We start from the raw sequence: 20,671 nt of genomic DNA on the forward strand, positions 1-20,671 counted from the left end.
TTCTCCATCAGGAGAGCTCACGGTTGAAGGGAGCTGCAGGAAGAAGCTGCAGGCAGCGGTGGTGAGTCCAAGGTGGGATTTGTCTCTGGAGAGCTGATGGACCAAGCTGCCACTGTTGGTGCACTTCAACTCGGGCTAGGCGGCACAGGTGCAGAGGTGCTTTCAGGTGTCGAGTTCTCAGCAGTCTGGAGTTCTTGTAGTTCTCTTGGGGTGCCTGCAAGATGCAGGGAAGCAGCTCCGCTGCTCCTCTTGAGTTCCTGGGTCTTTGTGAAGGCAGGCAGTCCTTCCAGGCTTTTGGAGGTACGTCAGCTTGCAGGACGAGACCACTTTAGTGCAATTTGACAGAAGACAGGCCGGCAGGGCTGGGTCCATGTCAGGAGTTCTTCCTCAGCCTTTGCTTTTGCTGCTCTTGAGTGCCCTTCCTCGTAGGTCAGCAGGAATCGGATTTCCTCGTGCCAGGTGCTCCCCTAAATACTGAATTTAGGGGTGTTTAGTGGACTGTAGGGTTGCAGCCAATGAGTTACTTATCCTTGGGGTCACTACCCCCTAAATGACCACTTCCTGTGGAAAGTGGGCAAAACCCGGTCCAATATTTCCTAATTCTGCTGACACCAAGATGGCAGATTTGTAATTGTTGTGTCCAGATCAGGCAGCTCAACTTAGGGGTGGGACTGACTTAAGGGGAGGAGACACCTCCCTAAATACTAAATTTCCCACCTGTCCTGTCTCTTTTAAACAAATACAGATCGGCATACCATGAGTGGTGGGCTTCTTTGAAACCTCCTGCCTTGGAATGCAGACTAGCAGGTCATCCTGTTGGGTGGGGTGTACAAACCCCTTTCTTAGAGCAGGTTTTGTTCCTGACCGCCTGAGAGCAAAGGCTCTCACCCTTAGAGGCCAGAAGCATGTCTGGTGGTGGCAGGCTGGCTAAAACTAGTCAGTCCGCACACTGGTAGTTGGTAGGTTTTCAGGGGGTACCTCATAAATGCTCGCTGGGTGCATATATTAATAAATCCGTCACTGTGAACAGTGAGGGTTTATTAATATGAGATGTTTGATACCAAACATCCCTATTTTTAGTGAAGCCATCATATAGCTGGGCAACTCGTATTGACCAGCGTCCACCACATGTACTTAAAATGGCTTCCCTGTTCACTACCTACGTCTAAGTATCGTCAAAGGCATAGCAAGGGCATATCTGCTCATGCAGATCTGTCCTCACATGTAATATAATGCACCCTGCCTTAGGGCTGTAAGCAAGTGTTAGAGGACATGGCACACAGGCTGTGTGCTATGTTGTGTTTTCACTTTTAGCTGTACCAACACATGCACCCTGCAATAGCAGGGTGTATGTGATAGTAAGTGGTCCCTGAGAGTGGCACAGTACATGTTGCAGCCCTTGGCACCCTCTTTGGTATGCACGCCCTAGGTACCGAGACGTTCCGTTTATCAGGGTCTTGCAGGGTTGCCAAAGGTACTGCCAATTGGGGAACAATTGTACAGTTTTAGAGAAAGAGATTTTGCACTGGAGACCTAGTTTGCAGAACCCAGTGCACTTTCAAAATTGCATCTATTACCATGCAAAAAGTGGGGGCGATCATGTCAAAAACGGGCACTTTCCTATAGGGAGATCAGCACCGGGAACAGCACCAGAGAAAGTTGACATGGTACGACCGGCATCGGTCCGGATCCAGGAATGGATAGAAAGGGCCCTTTTGCCGTTGAGGCCGGACCTGTAGGAGTGGAACAAGATGGGGCCCTTTCTGAACACTCAGGGCTCAAAGGCACACCCGGTGAAACAGGCTGCCCAAATATTGCTCCGGCTCCAAGAAACTCAGGGAGGCACAAGACGGCCCGGGCGCTGGCTCAACCGTGGAGCTAGGTCTCGATGCACAAAACTCTCTTGCCTCATCGACTGATGGACGAGGCGAAGTTCAAGATCCCTTTGATATCTTCTAGTGGTGGGAATACCTGAGAGGCCTGACAACTAAGTGCAACAAAGATCTTGAGCTCCGCAACTGCTCCCAGGACCATCCTCTCAACCACGATTTAGATCGTCATGGCGACAGACATTGAGCTGCCAGGAGCTTGAGGGATCGCTTTCTCAAGACCTTCAGGTTCATGTTGCTGCAATCAGCACGGGCCTTCCGGTCGTGGCCATGCTCGAGGCACTACAGACATACAAGGTGCGGGTCTGTCACCAACATCGATCTGTGACAGACGCTGCAGGGCCTGAATCGGACCTTCCTGCCAAAACAGGAGGAAAACAATTCAAAAAGAGACAAATCGTTGAAAGAAGTTGGTCAAAAAATGAATCTGGGTAGCTCTTCTTTGAATCTGCACAGACTGGCACAAAAAGAAAAGAACTGACATCAGCACGCCTGGGTGGCACTTGTAAGTACCACGTCACGTCCGGTGCAGAGGACGCCACACAGAGCCGAATGATGCCACCTACCAGTGCACAGGGATACTCCTCTAAAAAAAATCTTCCAGATCCAGTCTGATGCCCGGGGATAATTCTAAGGTAAGGCATCTGCAACTAGAAGTCTCCATCAAACAGTGGTTAAATGAGAGAAAGAGCGCAGGACTGCAAGAGAGGGCAGGCTTTTGGAGAGGCGGGAGACGCAGGGAGACTTGAGTCAGCAATGGAGCCGGGTCTGAAAGGGCTAATACTGGTCAGAGGACCAGGCACAGGTAAGTGTGCAGGCAGAGGCCAGGCAAAGCCTGCTCAAATGTTAACTGGATGGCAATTAATGTTGAGGAGAGGAAATCTGAGGGACTCCACATGAGAGATATAGGTCTTAGACTGGAAAGGATGAAGACCAATGATTTGGTGACTGACTGAATGGAAACGAGATCCAGGTCACTGCAGTTACCTTTAAGTGGTCAATGAGAACATGGTCATAAACTTCATTGTAAACTCTATTGAATGCAGCTAACATGCCTGGGTGATTAAGGCCATAGTTAACTCTGTGCTTCTGAGGGATAGGGGTGTTGCCAATTGTCACCGGGAAGAATGGCTTACAAATAGCAAATTGCAATGTGTTTCAAACGTTTAGCAAGAGGTGGCAGGTTGGAGGTAAGACTACAGTTTTATAAGAAAGAGGATTCAGCAGAAAGTGTACTCAACAGAGGAGAAATGACTGCAACTTTAAACAATGGAGTTCCTGATGTGAGGAAAGAATTGTGGAGTCTCAAGCAGTTTGAGAGAAGAACTGCAAGTGCCTCGAAAAGTGCAAATCAACAGGACCTTGCAGAGATCTCGCACTCTTGGCTGTGTTGAGGTCATTTAAGAAGTCTAAGAGTGATATAAAACTGAACCCAAGCAGAAATGTAAGATAAGGACTGAAGTAAGGGGTGCAGTGATAGGCAAGGAAGGATTAGAGGAGCTAAGTTGATGTCTTATGTGACTGTTGCATTTCTGTCAATGAAAAACTTCAGAGAGGCAGTGAAAATGTAAGGAGTTTATTCAATACCCTGTCTGGTAATGCTGCAGACCCTTGTAAATGGGGTTGGCTTTATGCTACTTTTCTTTTTTGTTTTTTGTTTTAATGGCCTTGGAGTTCGGCAGCAGGGGTATAGGTGATAAACTTTAAAGATGTGACTGTCCAAAACATAGCTGAGACTGCAAAATTAAGTTCACAACAATTGGATTTGGGCCCAATGCTGATTGGAGTGGTCAATGTCTACTGGAAAGAGGGTGACAGAGGAGGAGACTGACAGAATTTTGTGGAGCTAAAGTGGCAGATCTGGAAAATTAGTCAGAGGTTGAGTGATATATGGTGAAAACTAACCCAATGTTTTTAGACTAAGGGATTGTATGTGGTTAGCGGACACACATCTTCTGGTGAAGGATGCAGTCTCTTGACAGGATGGAACCCAACACAAGACCTTTAAGACTTAGCACATCCATATGTTACATGACTGTTGGAGGTAGATATGTCGGGTTAAGTTACAAAACTATGGCCCTCAATATGAGTTGCCTGTTGGAGAATGAGCTATTTATCAGCCCCCTATAAAAAAAATATTGTGAGCATTGTTATTCATCAGGCTCAATAAATAACTGCTGTTACATGTTTTTCACATCCAAATAAGAAATATGAAAATTCTGGTTCTTTATGTACTAAAATCCACGTACACTGATATTCACAAGGCATTTTCCATGGTAAATTTTGGCAGGTATGTCTTGTTGAAATTCACCTGGGGAATACTGAGTGGGATGTGGTTAGTTACCACTAAACTTGAGATTCTGAACCCTGCTCAAACAGGTATTAGCACATGGTTCGGTAAAAATAGGTTACTCATAACGAGGGACAACATGTCTCTACTTTTCATTAGGTTTGATGCTTACAGCTGTCACAATGCTACATCTCTTACCTTCCTCATGGCTTTCGCATGAATGAAATGCTCATTGCACCAGATGGTTGAATAGTTGTTGTTCTTCCACTGTAGATACACATTCAGATAGGTCAGGTGATCGCTCTCAGGAATAGCAAACTTCTCCCTGATCTGATCACTTTCTTCCTCACGGCCCTGCACAGGAGAATATATTAGAATAAAGCAGTTAATTCTGCTGTAAGAACATTGATAGCAGAAGCCATGTAGAAATATGGATCAGCTGGGCACTGCATAGCATGAGAAATCACCCAGAGTAGAAATTTACACCAAGTCGAACATGCACTCTGAAAACAATGCAGACTCCACTACACAAGAATGGGATCTATTCTGAGAAATGACGTGGAGAATCACATACCAGGTTTGTCTATTATCCAGTACATGTAGGATCTTAGTAGATACTCACTACGGACTTACATCACCTATACCATTTACCACAAAATGTCTACATGAAGGCTACCTAAAAATTCTCCATCTGCTCTGAGCTTACACCTGAGTTATCTTTTACCTTAGGTCTGTAGAAGATGGCAGGCACAGAAAGCATGGAAACAATAATGAGAATCTCAGAGCTGCAGCCCATGTCACATGACACAATCAGCATTTTGGAAAGGGCTGGATCCAAGGGAAACTCCACCATCAGCCGCCCAGTTGCAGTTAGGCTCCCTAGTGAAAAAAAACACACAAACCACATACAGTTAAGGGGGACACTAGGGCACTACCACATGTAACAGAGAAATGCTGCACAGCAGAACAACATACAAAACATAGTAGCCAAGTTGACTTTAAAGACCTGTGGCAAAACTACCATTTTTTTATTAAAGGGTGCTTTCTCAACATCATACATTTTCTTGTACCTCTGCCCCACACCATCACTTCCTGCTCTCTCTCAACGCCTCCCAACCCCCAATTGGTTTTGTAGAACACATTCTTTCTCTTCTCCAGTCTGTTTTACTTACTTTGTGCTCATATTCACCATGCCACCAACTAAGGTGGTCCTGTAAAATAGGTCATTCGATGTAAATGGATGCATAAAAATTTGTCAACTTTGCCATTTCATTCCACACACACACCTTTCCTCGTATGTTCACTTTAAAACTCTCTGTGCATAAAAGGCTAGTGTAAAACAACTTTCAAGGTACTTATTCACCAACCCAGTCTATGCTCATCCATCACAAAGGTATTTCTACCTGTATTGTCCATTGCTCCCAGGATCCACAGCTGATACATGGAATTCAGCATGTTGTCCTCGGGTGGCGGGTCCATGAAATGGAACTGCAATAAATCCTGGACACCAAGGGATTTGAGCAGCAGCACTACATTGGCTAGGTTGGTGCGTTGGATTTCTGGAACGGTGGTGGTTAGCAGCTCATTCTTGAAGGCACTCTGTGTGTACAGCCTGTGAGAGAGCAAGAGAAGGGTTTTGTTTTAGGTGTCATCATACTGCAAAGGGCTATGTCTCTCAGTCCTTCTCCCCAACATCACATATAAGAGCCAGGTTTCAAGAAAACCATTTAAATGGAGCAATCTGTCTCCCTCACTGAAATACCGAATACCAAGAGCAAGCATTAGAATGTGCAGACATTTCCTATGTGATCTCTCATGAGAAGAAACCTTCTGTGGATCTGTAGCTGAATTTAAGCACTTAGCCAACAAGAGGTGAAATTGGAATAACGTGGGCTTTGGTAATGTGCAGAGGGTGACTAACTGTACCAGAGGGAGGAAATTAAATATATGGAAATATCAGTATTTTCGGGCCCTTTACCATTAGTCACATATAACAAAATAGGTTTACCCTGTAGCAGGACAGGCAACTGCTTATTTCAAAGATAAAAAATATAACAAAAGCTGGTCAGTTCCACTGAAGAGAAACACCCTGTGCAGCAGGTTTTACATCCACACCCATGCATCTTCCAGGTTCCAATCATAACACAAATAAATCTACACTGCACCATTCTCACATGAGAGGGTCATGATGACCGCTGGCAGCAAGCCCAAGGACTAAAGTAGTAACAGCAGAAACTATGGGGTAATAACCTCTCCCACATTCACCAAAACTTACATTTGACATACTACCATAGCTGTGGTGGCCTGGTCCAAATAGAAGACACCTGTTTGGGATCAGTGACCCAATCCTCATCCCAATGACTAAATAATGATTCTTGTGAAGGGCTCCCCATCAAAAGAGATCTCGGAGACTGCAGAGAAAGGTACAAAGACTTTCCCTGTGACTCATCCTGACCCCCCAAAACAATCCACCCATGACCATGCTGGTCAGGCTGACGTCGTGCTTCGGGCCTATTGGGAAAGTACACAGACACCAAGAGTGATGACCCTGGCAAAGGGGATGATGGAGCACGCTGTGTGCATGTCCCAGTGTTATATACAAGGGAGGTCTTGATACCCCACCCAGTGTGATGACTAGGCCTGGCAACACATATCTGCAGAGTAAGAGAGGCCTGCACAGCAGCGCACTGTCTACTTTGTGCAGAACAATGAGACCCTGAAGGATAAATCAACAGCAGAGTTGTATTGTGGTGTGGGACCAAAGAAAGCACCTGCAGAGAGTGGTGGAGAGACCTAAGGGTGCCTCATGGTCTGCAAAGTCTGGCAAGAGCAAGGCCTGAAAATCCTAGAGGTGGGGGCAAGCATGCAGCACTGTGGACCTTCGATCCTCCTACCCATGTTATTCTCCAGAGCCAGGTCTCCAGTATGTGGGTGGCTGGGCCCCATTGGATGTGCCCCCAAAGGACTGATACGCCCCTGCCAGCAAAGGCTTGATGATGCCCCAAGAGTAGGCCCAACTGGGTTCTGTCCTGTAATTTCTTTTTAAAAAGTCCATTGTGGATGGGGCAAACCAAGGGGCCGCAAAGTGCGCTGCCAAGGGTGGTGAAGGTCTGTTAGGAACGGGTGGATAGTACTGACCAAGACATACCACCCTTGCACACTTGGGCAAGTGATGACAGTGACCTAACATCTTTAAGGAACAGCCCTTGGTGTTTGTGGAGTGGGGTGGTAGGCATTGATGAGCTCCTGAAGAAAGTGGGTTAGCTTGTATGGGGTGACTCACAATGCAGTGTGTTTTTTTTAGTATGGATTCCTCTCTGGGTAATTGAGGAGGGGACAACCGGGCCTACCATAACAAACTGAACAAATATTTCTTCCTATGATCAGACTTAAGAGATGAACCTAAAGTCATGCATGACCAAGGGGCCTTCGTGCAACTTGTTCCTCTGGAGCCTTCAATAGTGGAAATACTGCTAGCAGTGAGCGAGCCAAGGTCTGCCTTAGGAAAGAAAATTGATACAGTGAATTTGGAGATCACTGTCCTGACAACAGACATCCAAAAAAAACGTTAAAAGAGGCAGCTACAGAAATCCTAGAAACAACTCCAAATTGACACAAAGTTATAAAATGATTCTTTAAAAGTTCTGACATCTCCTTTTGGGGGTAGGTGTGAACACAGCTGAAATAAGGAAACTGTCCATCCTTAAGTAGCATGTAGCTAATTCTACAGCAGAGGACTGGGCAAAATGAAGCATAAATGAATGCCCTTAGAAAAACTTTTCTACACAATAGAATGGCATTGAATTTTGTTTTCACCAGCAAAGGGGGGGAGGTGTCTGTGGATTGATCAGTTCAGAATAGTGTACCTTAATTGTTGATAATTCTGAAAATATCCATAAAATAATAAGCCATATTAGGATGAAGTAGGAAAATTGGATGAAATGTCAACACCAGGATTATGGGAATAAGTTAGTGGTCGGTTTCAAAGCTGGGCAACCTAACATTTAGAGGGAACACTTCCAGTGACCAGAGGAATTATAGCTATTACAGTGATTGTTCAGCTGTTTATAAGTGTTGCATTTACAAAACTGGCAAGAAAATTGAGGGACTGGAAATGAAAGTAACATAGCAGACGTAGGGAAATATTTAAAGAACAAAACAGAACAGGAAGAAATGAATGCACTGAAATACCGTTTACTAAAAGTGAGTGATCTTTTCTTCAGGATAAAATGAGGGAAAGTAGAAGAGAAAAATTACAGTGGCCTAGCACTACAATGCTGTGCTGAAGGCCCAACAGTGGTAGATGCAGAGAAGGGGGTATGTGGTCAAAAAGGACAGTTACATGATGTGGCTTTGCTCGCTTACGAAAGAACAGGCAGGGAAGACTTTACTGATGGAACAATAATCCTGCTAGAATTGAGAATTCAACTGGGGTTGCTCTTTAACAGCACAGCTCCTGCTGGTTACAAGGGCAGTGACCTAGAATAAAGGATCAGCTAGACCTTACTGGAACATCTCTGCTATATACAATGTTGTATCTCTATATATAGGAAAATATGCATGTTTGTATACAGATAGAGATTGCTTTATTTCTGATGCACCAATGACTAATGATACTATATGATTGGTGGATGGTTTGCGCCTGTTGCAGTAAGGCTAAGTTACTTACCTGTAATCCTAGTTCTCTTCCTCAAAGGAATGAGCACTGAACATTCCTGCCCATGCACAGGGACCCCAGAGCACATACATATATAAATATGGAAAATGTCACTTACCCAGTGTACATCTGTTCGTGGCATGTTCCAATGCAGATTCACATGCTGTGCATACGTCTGCCATCTAGTAATGGGCTCAGAGTGTTACAAGTTGTTTTTCTTTGAAGAAGTGTTTTCGAGTCACAGGATCGAGTGAGTCCTCCTCTTCGGCTCCATTGCGCATGGGCATCGAGTCCATGTTAGATTTTTTTCCCACAGAGGGTAAGGTAGGAGTGATGGATTATAAAGAAAAGAGATGTCCATGCTAATGGAATGGTAAATATAAATATATATATATATATATATATATATATATATATATATATATATATATATATATATATATATATATATATATATACATATATACACACAAATGTGGTTAACTTAAACTACTTCAGGCTTCCGGGGAGGTGGGAGGGTGCATGTGAATCTGCAGTGGAACATGCCACAAACAGATGTACACTCGGTAAGTGACATTTTCCTTTCGATGGCATGTGTAGCTGCAGATACACATGCTGTACATAGACTACAAAGCAGTTAGTCCTCCCATAAAAGCGGTGGTTAGCCTGTAGGAGTTGAAGTTGGTTGAAATAAGGTTCTGAGTACAGCTTGACCTACTGTGGCTTGCTGTGTTGCTAAAACATCTACACAATAGTGTTTAGTAAATGTATGTGGTGTTGAACAAGTAGCTGCTTTACATAATTCAGCCATTGGTATATTTCCCAAGAAGGCCATTGTAGCACCTTTCTTCCTTGTGAAATGTGCTTTAGGAACAACTAAGAGTTGTCTTTTAGCTTTAAGGTAACATGTTTGGATGCATTTTACTATCCATCTTGCTAAACCTTGTTTTGAAATGGGGTTACCAGTATGATGTTTTTGAAAAGCTACAAATAGCTGTTTAGTCTTCCTGAGTGGTTTTGTTCTATCTATGTAGTACATTAGAGCTCTTTTAATGTCTAATGTATGTAGAGTTCTTTCTGCTACAGGATCTGGTTGTGGGAAGAAGACTGGTAGTTCCCACTGTTTGATTGATATGAAAAGGGGATAATGCTTTAGGAAGAAATTTAGGGTAGTTCGTAGTACAACTTTATGTTTGTGTACCTGTATGAATGGTTCTTCAATAGTGAAAGCTTGAATTTCACTAACTCTTCGCAATGATGTAATTGCGACTAGGAAGGCAACTTTCCATGTTAAAAATTGCATTTGACATGAGTGCATAGGTTCAAATGGTGGGCCCATAAGTCGCGTACACACTATATTTAAATTCCAAATAGGAACTGGAGGTGTTCTGGGTGGAATGATGCTTTTTAAGCCTTCCATGAAGGCTTTGATAACAGGTACTCTAAATAAAGACATCCACTGTATATTTTGCAAATATGAAGAAATTGCAGTGAGATGTATTTTTATAGAAGAGAATGCTAGATTTGATTTTTGCAAATTAAGCAAATAACATACAATATCTTGTATTGATGCTGAAAAAGGGACAATTTGTTTAGACTGACAGTAATATACAAATATTTTCCATGACAGTAATATACAAATATTTTCCATTTGTTGGCATATCACTGTCTGGTAGTGGGTTTTCTTGCTTGCTTAATTACTTCCATACATTCAGTTGGAAGTTGTAAATACCCAAATTCTATGATCTCAGGAGCCAAATCGCTAGATTAAGAGTGTTGGGATTTGGGTGCCTGATCTGCCCTTTGTTTTACGTCAACAGATCTGGCCTGTTTGGGAGTTTGGAGTGTGGTACTACTGACAGGTCTAGTAGTGTTGTGTACCACGGTTGACGTGCCCACATTGGTGCTATGAGTATCAGATTGAGCGTGTTTTGACGCAATTTGTTGACTAGAAATGGAACGAGCAGGAAAGGGGGAAAAGTGTAAGCAAATAGCCCTGACCAAGTCATCCATAGAGCATTGCCCATGGATAGGGGATGTGGGTATCTGGATGCAAAGTTTTGGCATTTTGTGTTTTCGGGCTTGTGGCGAACAGATCTATGTCTGGTGTTCCCCACTGTTGAAAGTATTTTTGGAGTACTTGAGGGTGAATCGCCCACTTGTGTGTCTGTTGATGATTTCTGCTGAGAACATCCGCTAGCTGGTTGTGTATCCCTGGAATGTATTGTGCTACCAGGTGAATTTGATTGTGTATTGCCCATTTCTAAATCTTTTGAGTTCGGAGGGAAAGTTGGGACAAATGTGTCCCTCCTTGTTTGCTTAGGTAATACATAGTGGTCATGTGGTCTGTTTTCATCAGAACATTCTTGTGAATAAGGAGAGGCTGAAAAGCTTTGAGTGCTAGGAAGACAGCTAACAGCTCTAAGTGATTTATGTGTAGCTCTTTGTGTTGTGAATCCCATTGTCCTTGAATGTTGTGATTGTTGAGGTGAGCTCCCCAGCCAATCATTGATGCATCTGTTGTAACTATGGTCTGAGGCACAGGGTCTTGAAACGGCCGCCCTTTGTTTAGATTTGTGGAATGCCACCACTGAAGGGACATGTATGTTTGGTGGTCTATCAACTCTAGATCTTGAAGTTGACCCTGTGCTTGTGACCATTGTTGTGAAAGGCACTGTTGCAAGGGCCGCATGTTTAGTCTTGCATATGGAACACTTGCAATACACGATGCCATCATACCTAATAGTCTCATGACAAATTTGACAGTGTATTGTTGACCTGTCTTTATTTGTGCTAATATATTGTGGAATGCTTGTATTCTCTGCGTATTTGGACTTGCAAGCACTTTTTTAGTATTTAGTATTGCCCCTAAATACTGTTATATTTACGCAGGCTGTAGTTGTGACTTTGAGAAACCTAGCATGTGCAGAGTTTGTATTACATAATGCGCATGGTTTTGACACTGTGTTCGACTGTTTGATTTTATTAGCCAATCATCTAGATATGGAAAGGCATGTATGTGTTGTCTTCTTAGGTAGGCTGCGACTACCGCTAGGCACTTTGTGAAAACCTTTGGAGCTGTTGTTATTCCAAAGGGTAACACTTTGAACTGATAGTGCTTTCCTTGAATGAAAAACCTGAGATATTTTATGTGTGTGGGACGGATGGGTATGTGAAAATACACATCTTTGAGGTCTAATGCTGCCATGAAATCGTGTTGCTGAAGTAGTGGGATAACATCCTGTAGTGTTACCATATGAAAGTGTTCTGACAGAATGTAAAGATTGAGGGTTCTGAGATCTAATATTGGCCTTAAGGTGCCATCCTTTTTCGGAATGAGGAAATACAGTGAGTAAACTCCCGTTCCTACTTGATTTTGTGGCACGGGTTCTATTGCTTTTTTGAGTAATAGAGATTTGACCTCTTCCTGTAACAGAGTGATATGGTCTGTGGATAGCCTGTGTGATTTTGGTGGAGTTTTTATCAATTCTAGGCAATAGTCATTGCGGATAATTGATAATACCCAGTTGTCTGAGGTAATGTTTAGCCAATTGTTGTGGAACATTTGCAGTCTTCCGCCACAGGGGAGGTGTGAATTGGGAAGGAATTATACAAGTCACTGTTTACCTTGTGAGGCTTGTTTTGATGTCTGATATTTTCCCCTGCCTCTGGGATACTGGCCTCAATAACCTCTGAAACTACCTCTTTGATATTGGGGTTGGTAGGGTGATTTTGGCTGTGATGTGGATGGCTCTGTACTCTGGGGCCTAAATCCACCACTAAACTGTGGTTTCCGAAAGGATCCCATGTATTGTGTGGTGTATAGCGCACACATGGCCTTTGCGGTGTCTGAGTCTTTACGCAATTTTTCAATTGCAGTGTCCACATCTGGGCCGAAAAGTTGTTTTTTTATTGAACGGCATATTCAACACCACTTGTTGAATTTCAGGTTTTAACCCGGAGGACCCGAGCCATGTGTGCCTCCCTGACTGTTACAGCAGTGTTGACGCTCCTGGCAGCTGTGTCTGCGAGTCTAGGGCAAACCTAATTTGGTTATTGGAGATAGCTTGCCCTTCCTCTACTATCTGCTGTGCCCTCTTTTGGTGTTCCTTGGGGAGATCCTGAATTATATCTTTCATCTCATCCCAATGGGCCCTATCGTATCTAGCCAACAACACCTGAGAGTTGGCTATTCTCCATTGGTTGGCTGCATGGGATGCCACTCTCTTCCCTGCAGCATCAACATTTCTGCTCCCTTTGTTTGGTGGGGGTTTTACAACCCCTCTCCCAAAGGAAAACTTTTGTTCTGCCTCCTAGGCTTGAGCTGCTCAAGCAGCAGGAGGGCAGAAACCTGTCTGAGAGGTGGCAGCAGCATGGGATGCCCGGAAAACCCCAGAAAGTTGGTAGGAACAATGCTGGTGGTCCTCTAACGAACCTCAAGACTGCATGGAATAATACAACCAATACTGGCAACAGTATTGGGGTATGATTCTGCCATGTTTGATACCAAACATGCCCAGGTTTGGAGTTACCATTACGTAGCTGGACTTAGGTAGTGACCTATGTTGAGAACACGCATAAAATGTCATCCCCGTTCTCACCAAGTCCAGGACAATGGAGCTGGAGTTTGTGAGGGCATCTCTGCTCATGCAGGGGTGCCCTCATACACAGGTACATGCACCCTGATAGAGCTGTGCCTTGTCTGATCACAAGTCTTGAACTTGTAGAGAACCCATGGGAGCCCCCAACCCTGGAGGAAAGGGTCCGTGACAAGAGTTTGTTTGGGAAGCTCCCAGTGAAAAGGCATTACGATCCGTACGTGCCGATTGTTCATCCACCACTTGAGTGACTGCCTGGAGTCTTGTGTGATGACAACTCTGTTGTCCCATAAGTATGGATACTGATACCACTGATCTTCCAGTGCTAGTTGTAGAGGTTTCATGTGCAGTCAGGCATTAGGGAAGATAAAGATGCAGGAGGCCATCAACACCAGCAGCAATGCTACTTGTCTGACCAATGGACGATGGGTGAGGAGAAGAAAACCACATTTCATATTGATTGAGGATAATCTCTCCTCGAAGGATACACTTTTGCATGGCTTGTATCCAGAGTCAATTCCAGGTAGCATAGTGTTTGAGTCAGTACTGGTGTTGACCTTTTGAAGTTTGCTTGTAGACCCAGATATTGTAGAGTTTCGAGTCGGGTCTGATAGTGAGTTTGCGTAAGCGCTGGAGAGGAGCTCTTGATCAACCAGTCGTCTGAGTATGGGTAGATGAATATTTTCTCCCTCCACAGTTACGCAGCAACTAACGCCGTGCATTTCGTGAATGTCCGATGTGCGGATTTGAGCCCAAAGGATAATACCCTGTACTGGTCATGCTTGGATGACCCTCTGAAGCGCAGAAACCTCCCATGTTTTTTTGCAAATTGGAATGTGGAAGTAGGCGCCCTGAAGATCGATGGAGCACATCCAGTCCCCCTGAAGGAGCTGGAAGTAGAGCTAGTGAAAGGCAAGCATTCTGAATTTCTCCTTGAGAATTAACTTGTTAAGAAGCTTCAGGTCTAGAACGGGTCTAGAAAGCAGCGTGAGTATATTCCTGTTCCCCACTGCGAGAAAGGGACCTCCTCTATTGCTTCTTTTTGGAGCAGCATGTCTACTTCGTTTCGTAGTAAGGCGTGTAGATGACAGAATGTTGTTTTTGGTGGGACAGCCGGAGAAGGTGACTTGAACCTGAGTGAGTAACCATTTTGAACAATGTTCAAGACCAATTTGTTGTTTATTTTCCGCCTCATCTAGATATTTGACAATATTTCTCCCACCTAAGCGGGAAACGGAGAAGAGGGAAGCAATAACTCGTTGCTTTGGCTGCGTTTTAGAGAAAGATGCAGAGGGCCAAGGAGTACCTTTCCCTCGTTCTATCCTTCCCTCGTTCTGGGGGTGGTAGTGTGGTTAGGCGTGATGTTGCTGGTATGGAACTCAGTGAGGGGTTTGAACCCTCTGCTGGTACGGTTACTGGTCATAAGGCCTACATTTGCACAGGAATTCTTTTAACTTCTCGAGGCCCACTGCTTTAAGAGTATCCAACTCTGCTTTATGTTTGCCATTTTATCAGCATGTGTGCCGAAAAGGGATGTTCCAGTGAAGGGTAGATCTAAGATTCTTTGCTGGGCCTCAAGTTTAAGGCCTGTAAGTCAGAGCTAAGATGCAAGCATGTCTTGCACACATTCCATGCAAATAGCCATGGGCTACGAGGTGAGAGGCGTCAGTTGCAGCACTGATCACCTGGTTTGCAACCAAGCGCTTACCTCCAGAATTTCTTGAAAATCCTGTCTGCCCTCCCTTGGCAATTTTTCCGTAAATCTGCACAGGGAGTCCCATAATGATCTGTCATACCTCCCAAGTAGTGCAGATGAGCTGGCAACCTTCATGAAAGAGGCAAAGGTGTGGCACATCTACTTCCCTACCAAATCAAATTGTTTACTATCCTTATCTGGAGGCTCTGCGGATGATAATGATGATGATGCACCAGCACCCACTATTATAACCAAGTCTGGAGGACGATCCAGAGAAAGTGAGGGTGCTGGTCAGGAGCTTTGTATTTTTAAGGATTCTTGATGGTGCAGCATGCAACAAAGCTGGAGTCAGGAAGACTTGCCTAGCTGGCTCCAAAAAACCAGGAACCAGTAGTACAAGCGGTCTGGAAACCAATCTGTGGTGGAGCGTTTAAAAAAAATCACAGATTTTCTGCCACTCTGACGAGAACATCATTGAAAGTAACAAGGTTTGTCCACTGGAGAGACCCTCACGGGGGTGACTCAGATAATGCTGGTGAATAATCTCTCACCAAAGACCGAGATGTTGTAGAACAGGAAGGAGATCTATGCATTCGGCAAGATGTGGAGCAGTAGGAATGGCGAGACCTTGATTGTGAACTCCTATGTGGTGTCCTAGATCTTGTTCTGTGCGTCATAGCTGGTGATTTCAGTCTCTGCGGACTTCTGGATTTTCTCTGCGGTAATTTGTGCATCAGAGGAGTTGCAAGTTCAGGTGAAAACATACACTATGGAGTACATCTCAGAGTAGGTGTATGCCTGGAAGGCGAGTAGGTTTGGAAAAAATCAGATCCTGAACTTTGATGGAGATGAGTGAGAAATGGCGATTGAGCTGGAGATCTTTCTGTCACTGGTGTGCTCACTGTAGGTAAAATTCTAATTTCTGAAGAGAGAGATCTATTTCTCAACGTCGAGAGTATTGATCCTGACATTGACCTAGCTCTCTCTCTCTGTGACATCGTCCATCTTTTGATGTTGATGAGTGTCTTCACGTTGACTGACGACGGGTGTCTTTCGACATCGGTCCAGGTTTTCCTGTAGCCGATGGTGACGTCGACTGCCGGGACGAGCGCCTCGACATCAAGCCTTGCTGGCCTGACACTTGCTGCATCGACCTCTTGTGCGACATCATTTGGGTCAACGGCAATTTCCATGCAGTCGAACACTGTCTCAATGTCAACTGTCCGTGCATTGTCAAGTGTCTCGTCAGCGACTTCTCCACCATTCGTCTCTTCGGCGTCTTCTGCCCTGGCACACTTGACGACGATCCTGACGCCAACGACAAACAGATAGGAATTCCTTTCGCTGTAGTACTCCCACCTGTCTTCAGCGATGCTGAACGATGTTTTTCTCATGGCTTTTATGGGTTTTCTCTGTGTTCTTGAGAGAAGAGTTCTTTAAAAGAGACTTCTGACTATCCAAAGCCTCTTGAAGGTCTTACCTTTCCTCTCTCCTGGATTGCATGAAGTCTGCTCTTTTCTCTGTCCTTCAGAGTTCTTTTAGAAAAATGTTTACAATGTTAGCATGTTTCAGAGTGATGTGTAGATGGCAAACAGACAATGTAGACAGTGTGCGTCAGGTAGTGCCATCTTTGTCCCACAAAGGGGCATTTGTTAAAAAGAGATGGCATTTTAAGACTGATAAAATATATGTACTTAAAAATGTCAAGTGAAGAGACAATTCTGCTGTTTTTATAGTATTTTTTCCTCAGTAAGTCGAAAGACTAAAGAGATAATGCTCTGGGATCCTCACTGAAGGAGCCCAAAAAAAGAACTGATCCAACTGTCACCTCTGGGGCATGATGGGATACAGGAGGTCTAGGAGGTCTAGGAGGTCTTAAAGGCATGAGTGCCAGTTTTTTCTTTGTTATGCTTTTAAATGCAGCCTATTGGCTAATAATGCCTTTGGATTTCTCTTCAGTTTTCGCCTGAATAAAATCTGCAGTTTTGCACTCTATGCTCTCTCTTCTGTTTTACAGAAATGTTTTGTAAGGAAATGCCTCCTTGGCATGTTTACCCCCTAACGTTTTGCCTTTGCTGATGCTAAGTTTTGATTGAAAGTGTGCTGGGACCCTGCTAACCAGGCTCCAGCACCAGTGTTCTTTCCCTAAACTGTACCTTTGCTTCCACAATTGGCACAGCCCTGGAACTCCGATAAGTCCCTTGTAACTGGTACCCCTCGTACCAAGGGCCCTGATGACAGGGAAGGTCTCTAAGGGCTGCAGCCTGTCTTATGCCACCCTGGGGACCCCTCACTCAGCACATACACACTGCCTCACAGCTTGTGTGTGCTGGTGGAGAGAAAAAGATTAAGTCGACATGGCACCTCCCTCAGAGTGCCATGCCAACCTCACACTGCCTGTGGCATTGGTAAGTCACCCCTCTAGCAGGCCTTACAGCCCTAAGGCAGGGTGCACTATACCACAGGTGAGGGCATATGTGCAAGAGCACTATGCCCCTACAGTGTCTAAGCAAAACATTAGACATTGTAAGTGCAGGGTAGCCATAAGAGTATATGGTCTGGGAGTTTGTCAAACACAAACTCCACAGTTCCATAATGGCTACACTGAAATCTGGGAAGTTTGGTATCAAACTTCTCAGCATAATAAATGCACACTGATGCCAGTGTGCACATTATTGTAACATACACCCAGAGGGCATCCTAGAGATGCCCCCGGAATACCAATCTGACTTCTAGTGTAGGCTGACCAGTTTCTACCAGCCTGCCACACACCAGACATGTTGCTGGCCACATGGGGAGAGTGCCTCTGTCACTCTGTGGCCAGGAACAAAGCCTGTACTGGGTGGAGGTGCTTCTCACCTCGCCCTACAGGAACTCACCCCTTTTGTTACAGCACCCCAGCTAGTGGAGATACCCGCCCCTCCGGCCACTGCCCCCACTTTTGGCTGCAAGGCTGGAGGAGATAATGAGAAAAACAAGGAGGAGTCACCCACCAGTCAGGACAGCCCCTAAGGTGTCCTGAGCTGAGGTGACCTCTGCCTTTAGAAATCCTCCATCTTGAGTTTGGAGGATTCCCCCAATATGATTAGGGATGTGCCCCCCATCCCCACAGGGAGGAAGCACAAAGAGGGTGTAGCCACCCTCAAGGACAGGAGCCATTTGCTACTGCCCTCCCAGACCTAAACACCCCCTAAATCTAGTATTTAGGGGCACCCCAGATCCCAGGAAATCAGATTCCTGCAACCTGAAGAAACAAGAAGGACTGCTGACCTACAAGCCTGCAGACAAGACGGACGACGACAACTGCTTTGGCCCCAGCCCTACCGGCTTGTCTCCAACTTTGAAAACCTGCAACCAGTGACGCATCCAACAGGGACCCGTGATCTCTGAAGCCTCAGAGGACTGTCCTGGACTAAAGGACCAAGAAACTCCCATGAGCAGCGGCCATGCTCAAAACCAGCTACTTCTTTGCAACAAAGAAGCAACTTTCAAAGACTGCACGTTTCCTGCCGAAAGTGTGAGACTTCACACTCTGCACTCGACGCCGCCGGCTCGAGATCCAGAGAACAAACACCACAGGGAGGACTCTCCTGCGACTGCTAGCCCGTGAGTAGCAAGAGACGACTTCCCTGAACCCCCACAGCGACACCTGCAGAGAGAATCTGGAGGCTCCCCCTGACCGCGACTGCCTGTAACAAGGGACCCAACGCCTGGAACCAGCACTGCACCCGCAGCCCCCAGGGCCTGAAGGAACTGAACTTCAGCGCAGGAGTGACCCCCAGGCTACCCTCTGCCTAGCCCAGGTGGTGGCTGTCCCAAGAAGCCCCCCCCTGTGCCTGTCTTCACCGCTAGAGTGACCCCTGGGTCCCTCCATAGAAATCAATACTAAACCCGACGCCTGCTTTGCACACTGCACCCGGCCACCGCTGTGCCATTGAGGGTGTGATTTGTGTGCCTACTTGTGTCCCCCTCAGTGCTCTACAAAACCCCCCTGGTCTGCCTCCCCCGAGGACGCAGGTACTTACCCGCTGGCAGACTGGAACCAGAGCACCACTGTTCTCCATAGGCGCCTATGTGTTTTGGGCACCTCTTTGACCCCTGCACCTGACCGGCCCTGAGCTGCTGGTGTGGTAACTTTGGGGTTGCCTTGAACCCCCAACGGTAGGCTGCCTATGCCCCAGAACTGAGACTTTTAAGTGTTTTACTTACCTCCTAATCTAACCTTTACTTACCTCCCCCAGGAATTGCTGATTTTTTGCACTGTGTCCACTTTGAAAGTAGCTTATTGCCATTTTTACAAAGACTGTATATGATATGGCTTTTATTCAAAGTTCCTAAAGTATCTAAGTGAAGTACCTTGCATTTAAAGTGTTTACTGCAAATCTTGAACCTGTGGTTCTTAAAATAAACTAAGAAAATATATTTTTCTATATAAAAATCTACTGGCCTGGAGTAAGTCTTTGAGTGTGTGTTCCTCATTTATTGCCTGTGTGTGTACAACACATGCTTAACACTACCCTCTGATAAGCCTACTGCTCGACCACAATACCACAAAATAGAGCATTAGAATTATCTAATTTTGCCACTATCTTACCTCTAAGGGGAACCATTGGACTCTGTGCACACTATTTCTTACTTTGAAATAGTATATACAGAGCCAACTTCCTACACGTTTTATTCTGGTAAGAGGCTTATTAAAGGAAAATCTAATATAAGTGGCATTTTCAGCCTTTCCTTAGGCTGCATACATGTATATAAAGATAATCTTTTTACATATATATGTGTGTGTGTGTGTATGTATGTATGTATATATATATATATATATTTATGGAAAATGTCACTTACCCAGTGTACATCTGTTCGTGGCATGAGACGCTGCAGATTCACATGCTGTGCATTATCCTGCCATCTAGTGTTGGGGTCGGAGTATTACAAGTGGTTTTTCTTCGACGAAGTCTTTTCGAGTCACGAGACCGAGGGACTCCTCCCTTTCGGCTCCATTGCGCATGGGCGTCGACTCCATCTTAGATTGTTTTTCCCCGCAGAGGGTGAGGTAGGAGTTGTGTATATAGTAAAGGTGCCCATGCAATGGAGTAAGTATGTATGTATGTACATAATGTGATTAAAAGTGATATATATTTACAAATTTACAAGTTTTATCAACATATAATATATATTTTTCATCAACTTAAAACGGCTACAGGCTCCCAGGGAGGCGGGAGGGCGCATGTGAATCTGCAGCGTCTCATGTCACGAAGAGATGTACACTGGGTAAGTGACATTTTCCGTTCGATGGCATGTGTAACTGCAGATACACATGCTGTGCATAGACTAGTAAGCAGTTACTCCCCACAAGCGGTGGCTTAGCCTGTAGGAGTTGAAGTTGTTTGAAATAATGTTCGTAATACTGCCTGTCCTACTGTGGCTTGTTGTGTTGTTAACACATCTACACAGTAGTGTTTTGTGAATGTATGAGGCGTAGACCATGTGGCTGCCTTACATATTTCTGTCATAGTTATATTTCATAGAAAGGCCATTGTG

At 44.9% G+C, this 20,671-nt stretch overlaps 1 protein-coding gene across 3 annotated transcripts in view; it reads right to left on the bottom strand.

Moving 5' to 3' along the window:
- Nucleotides 1-20,671, bottom strand: part of DHX38 (DEAH-box helicase 38) — a 1,001,715-nt gene that overhangs the window by 230,526 nt on the left and 750,518 nt on the right. For all 3 annotated transcript variants that reach the window (XM_069216597.1, XM_069216600.1, XM_069216598.1), the window contains exons 20-22: nt 5,583-5,791; nt 4,904-5,058; nt 4,378-4,533 (exon numbers count right to left, since the gene is read on the bottom strand). In XM_069216597.1, coding sequence (XP_069072698.1) covers nt 4,378-4,533; nt 4,904-5,058; nt 5,583-5,791 — 520 coding nt within the window. The remainder of the gene's footprint in view (nt 1-4,377; nt 4,534-4,903; nt 5,059-5,582; nt 5,792-20,671) is intronic.

The sequence above is a fragment of the Pleurodeles waltl genome, chromosome 12 (assembly GCF_031143425.1).
Source record: "Pleurodeles waltl isolate 20211129_DDA chromosome 12, aPleWal1.hap1.20221129, whole genome shotgun sequence".
Taxonomy (NCBI): Eukaryota; Metazoa; Chordata; class Amphibia; order Caudata; family Salamandridae; genus Pleurodeles; species Pleurodeles waltl.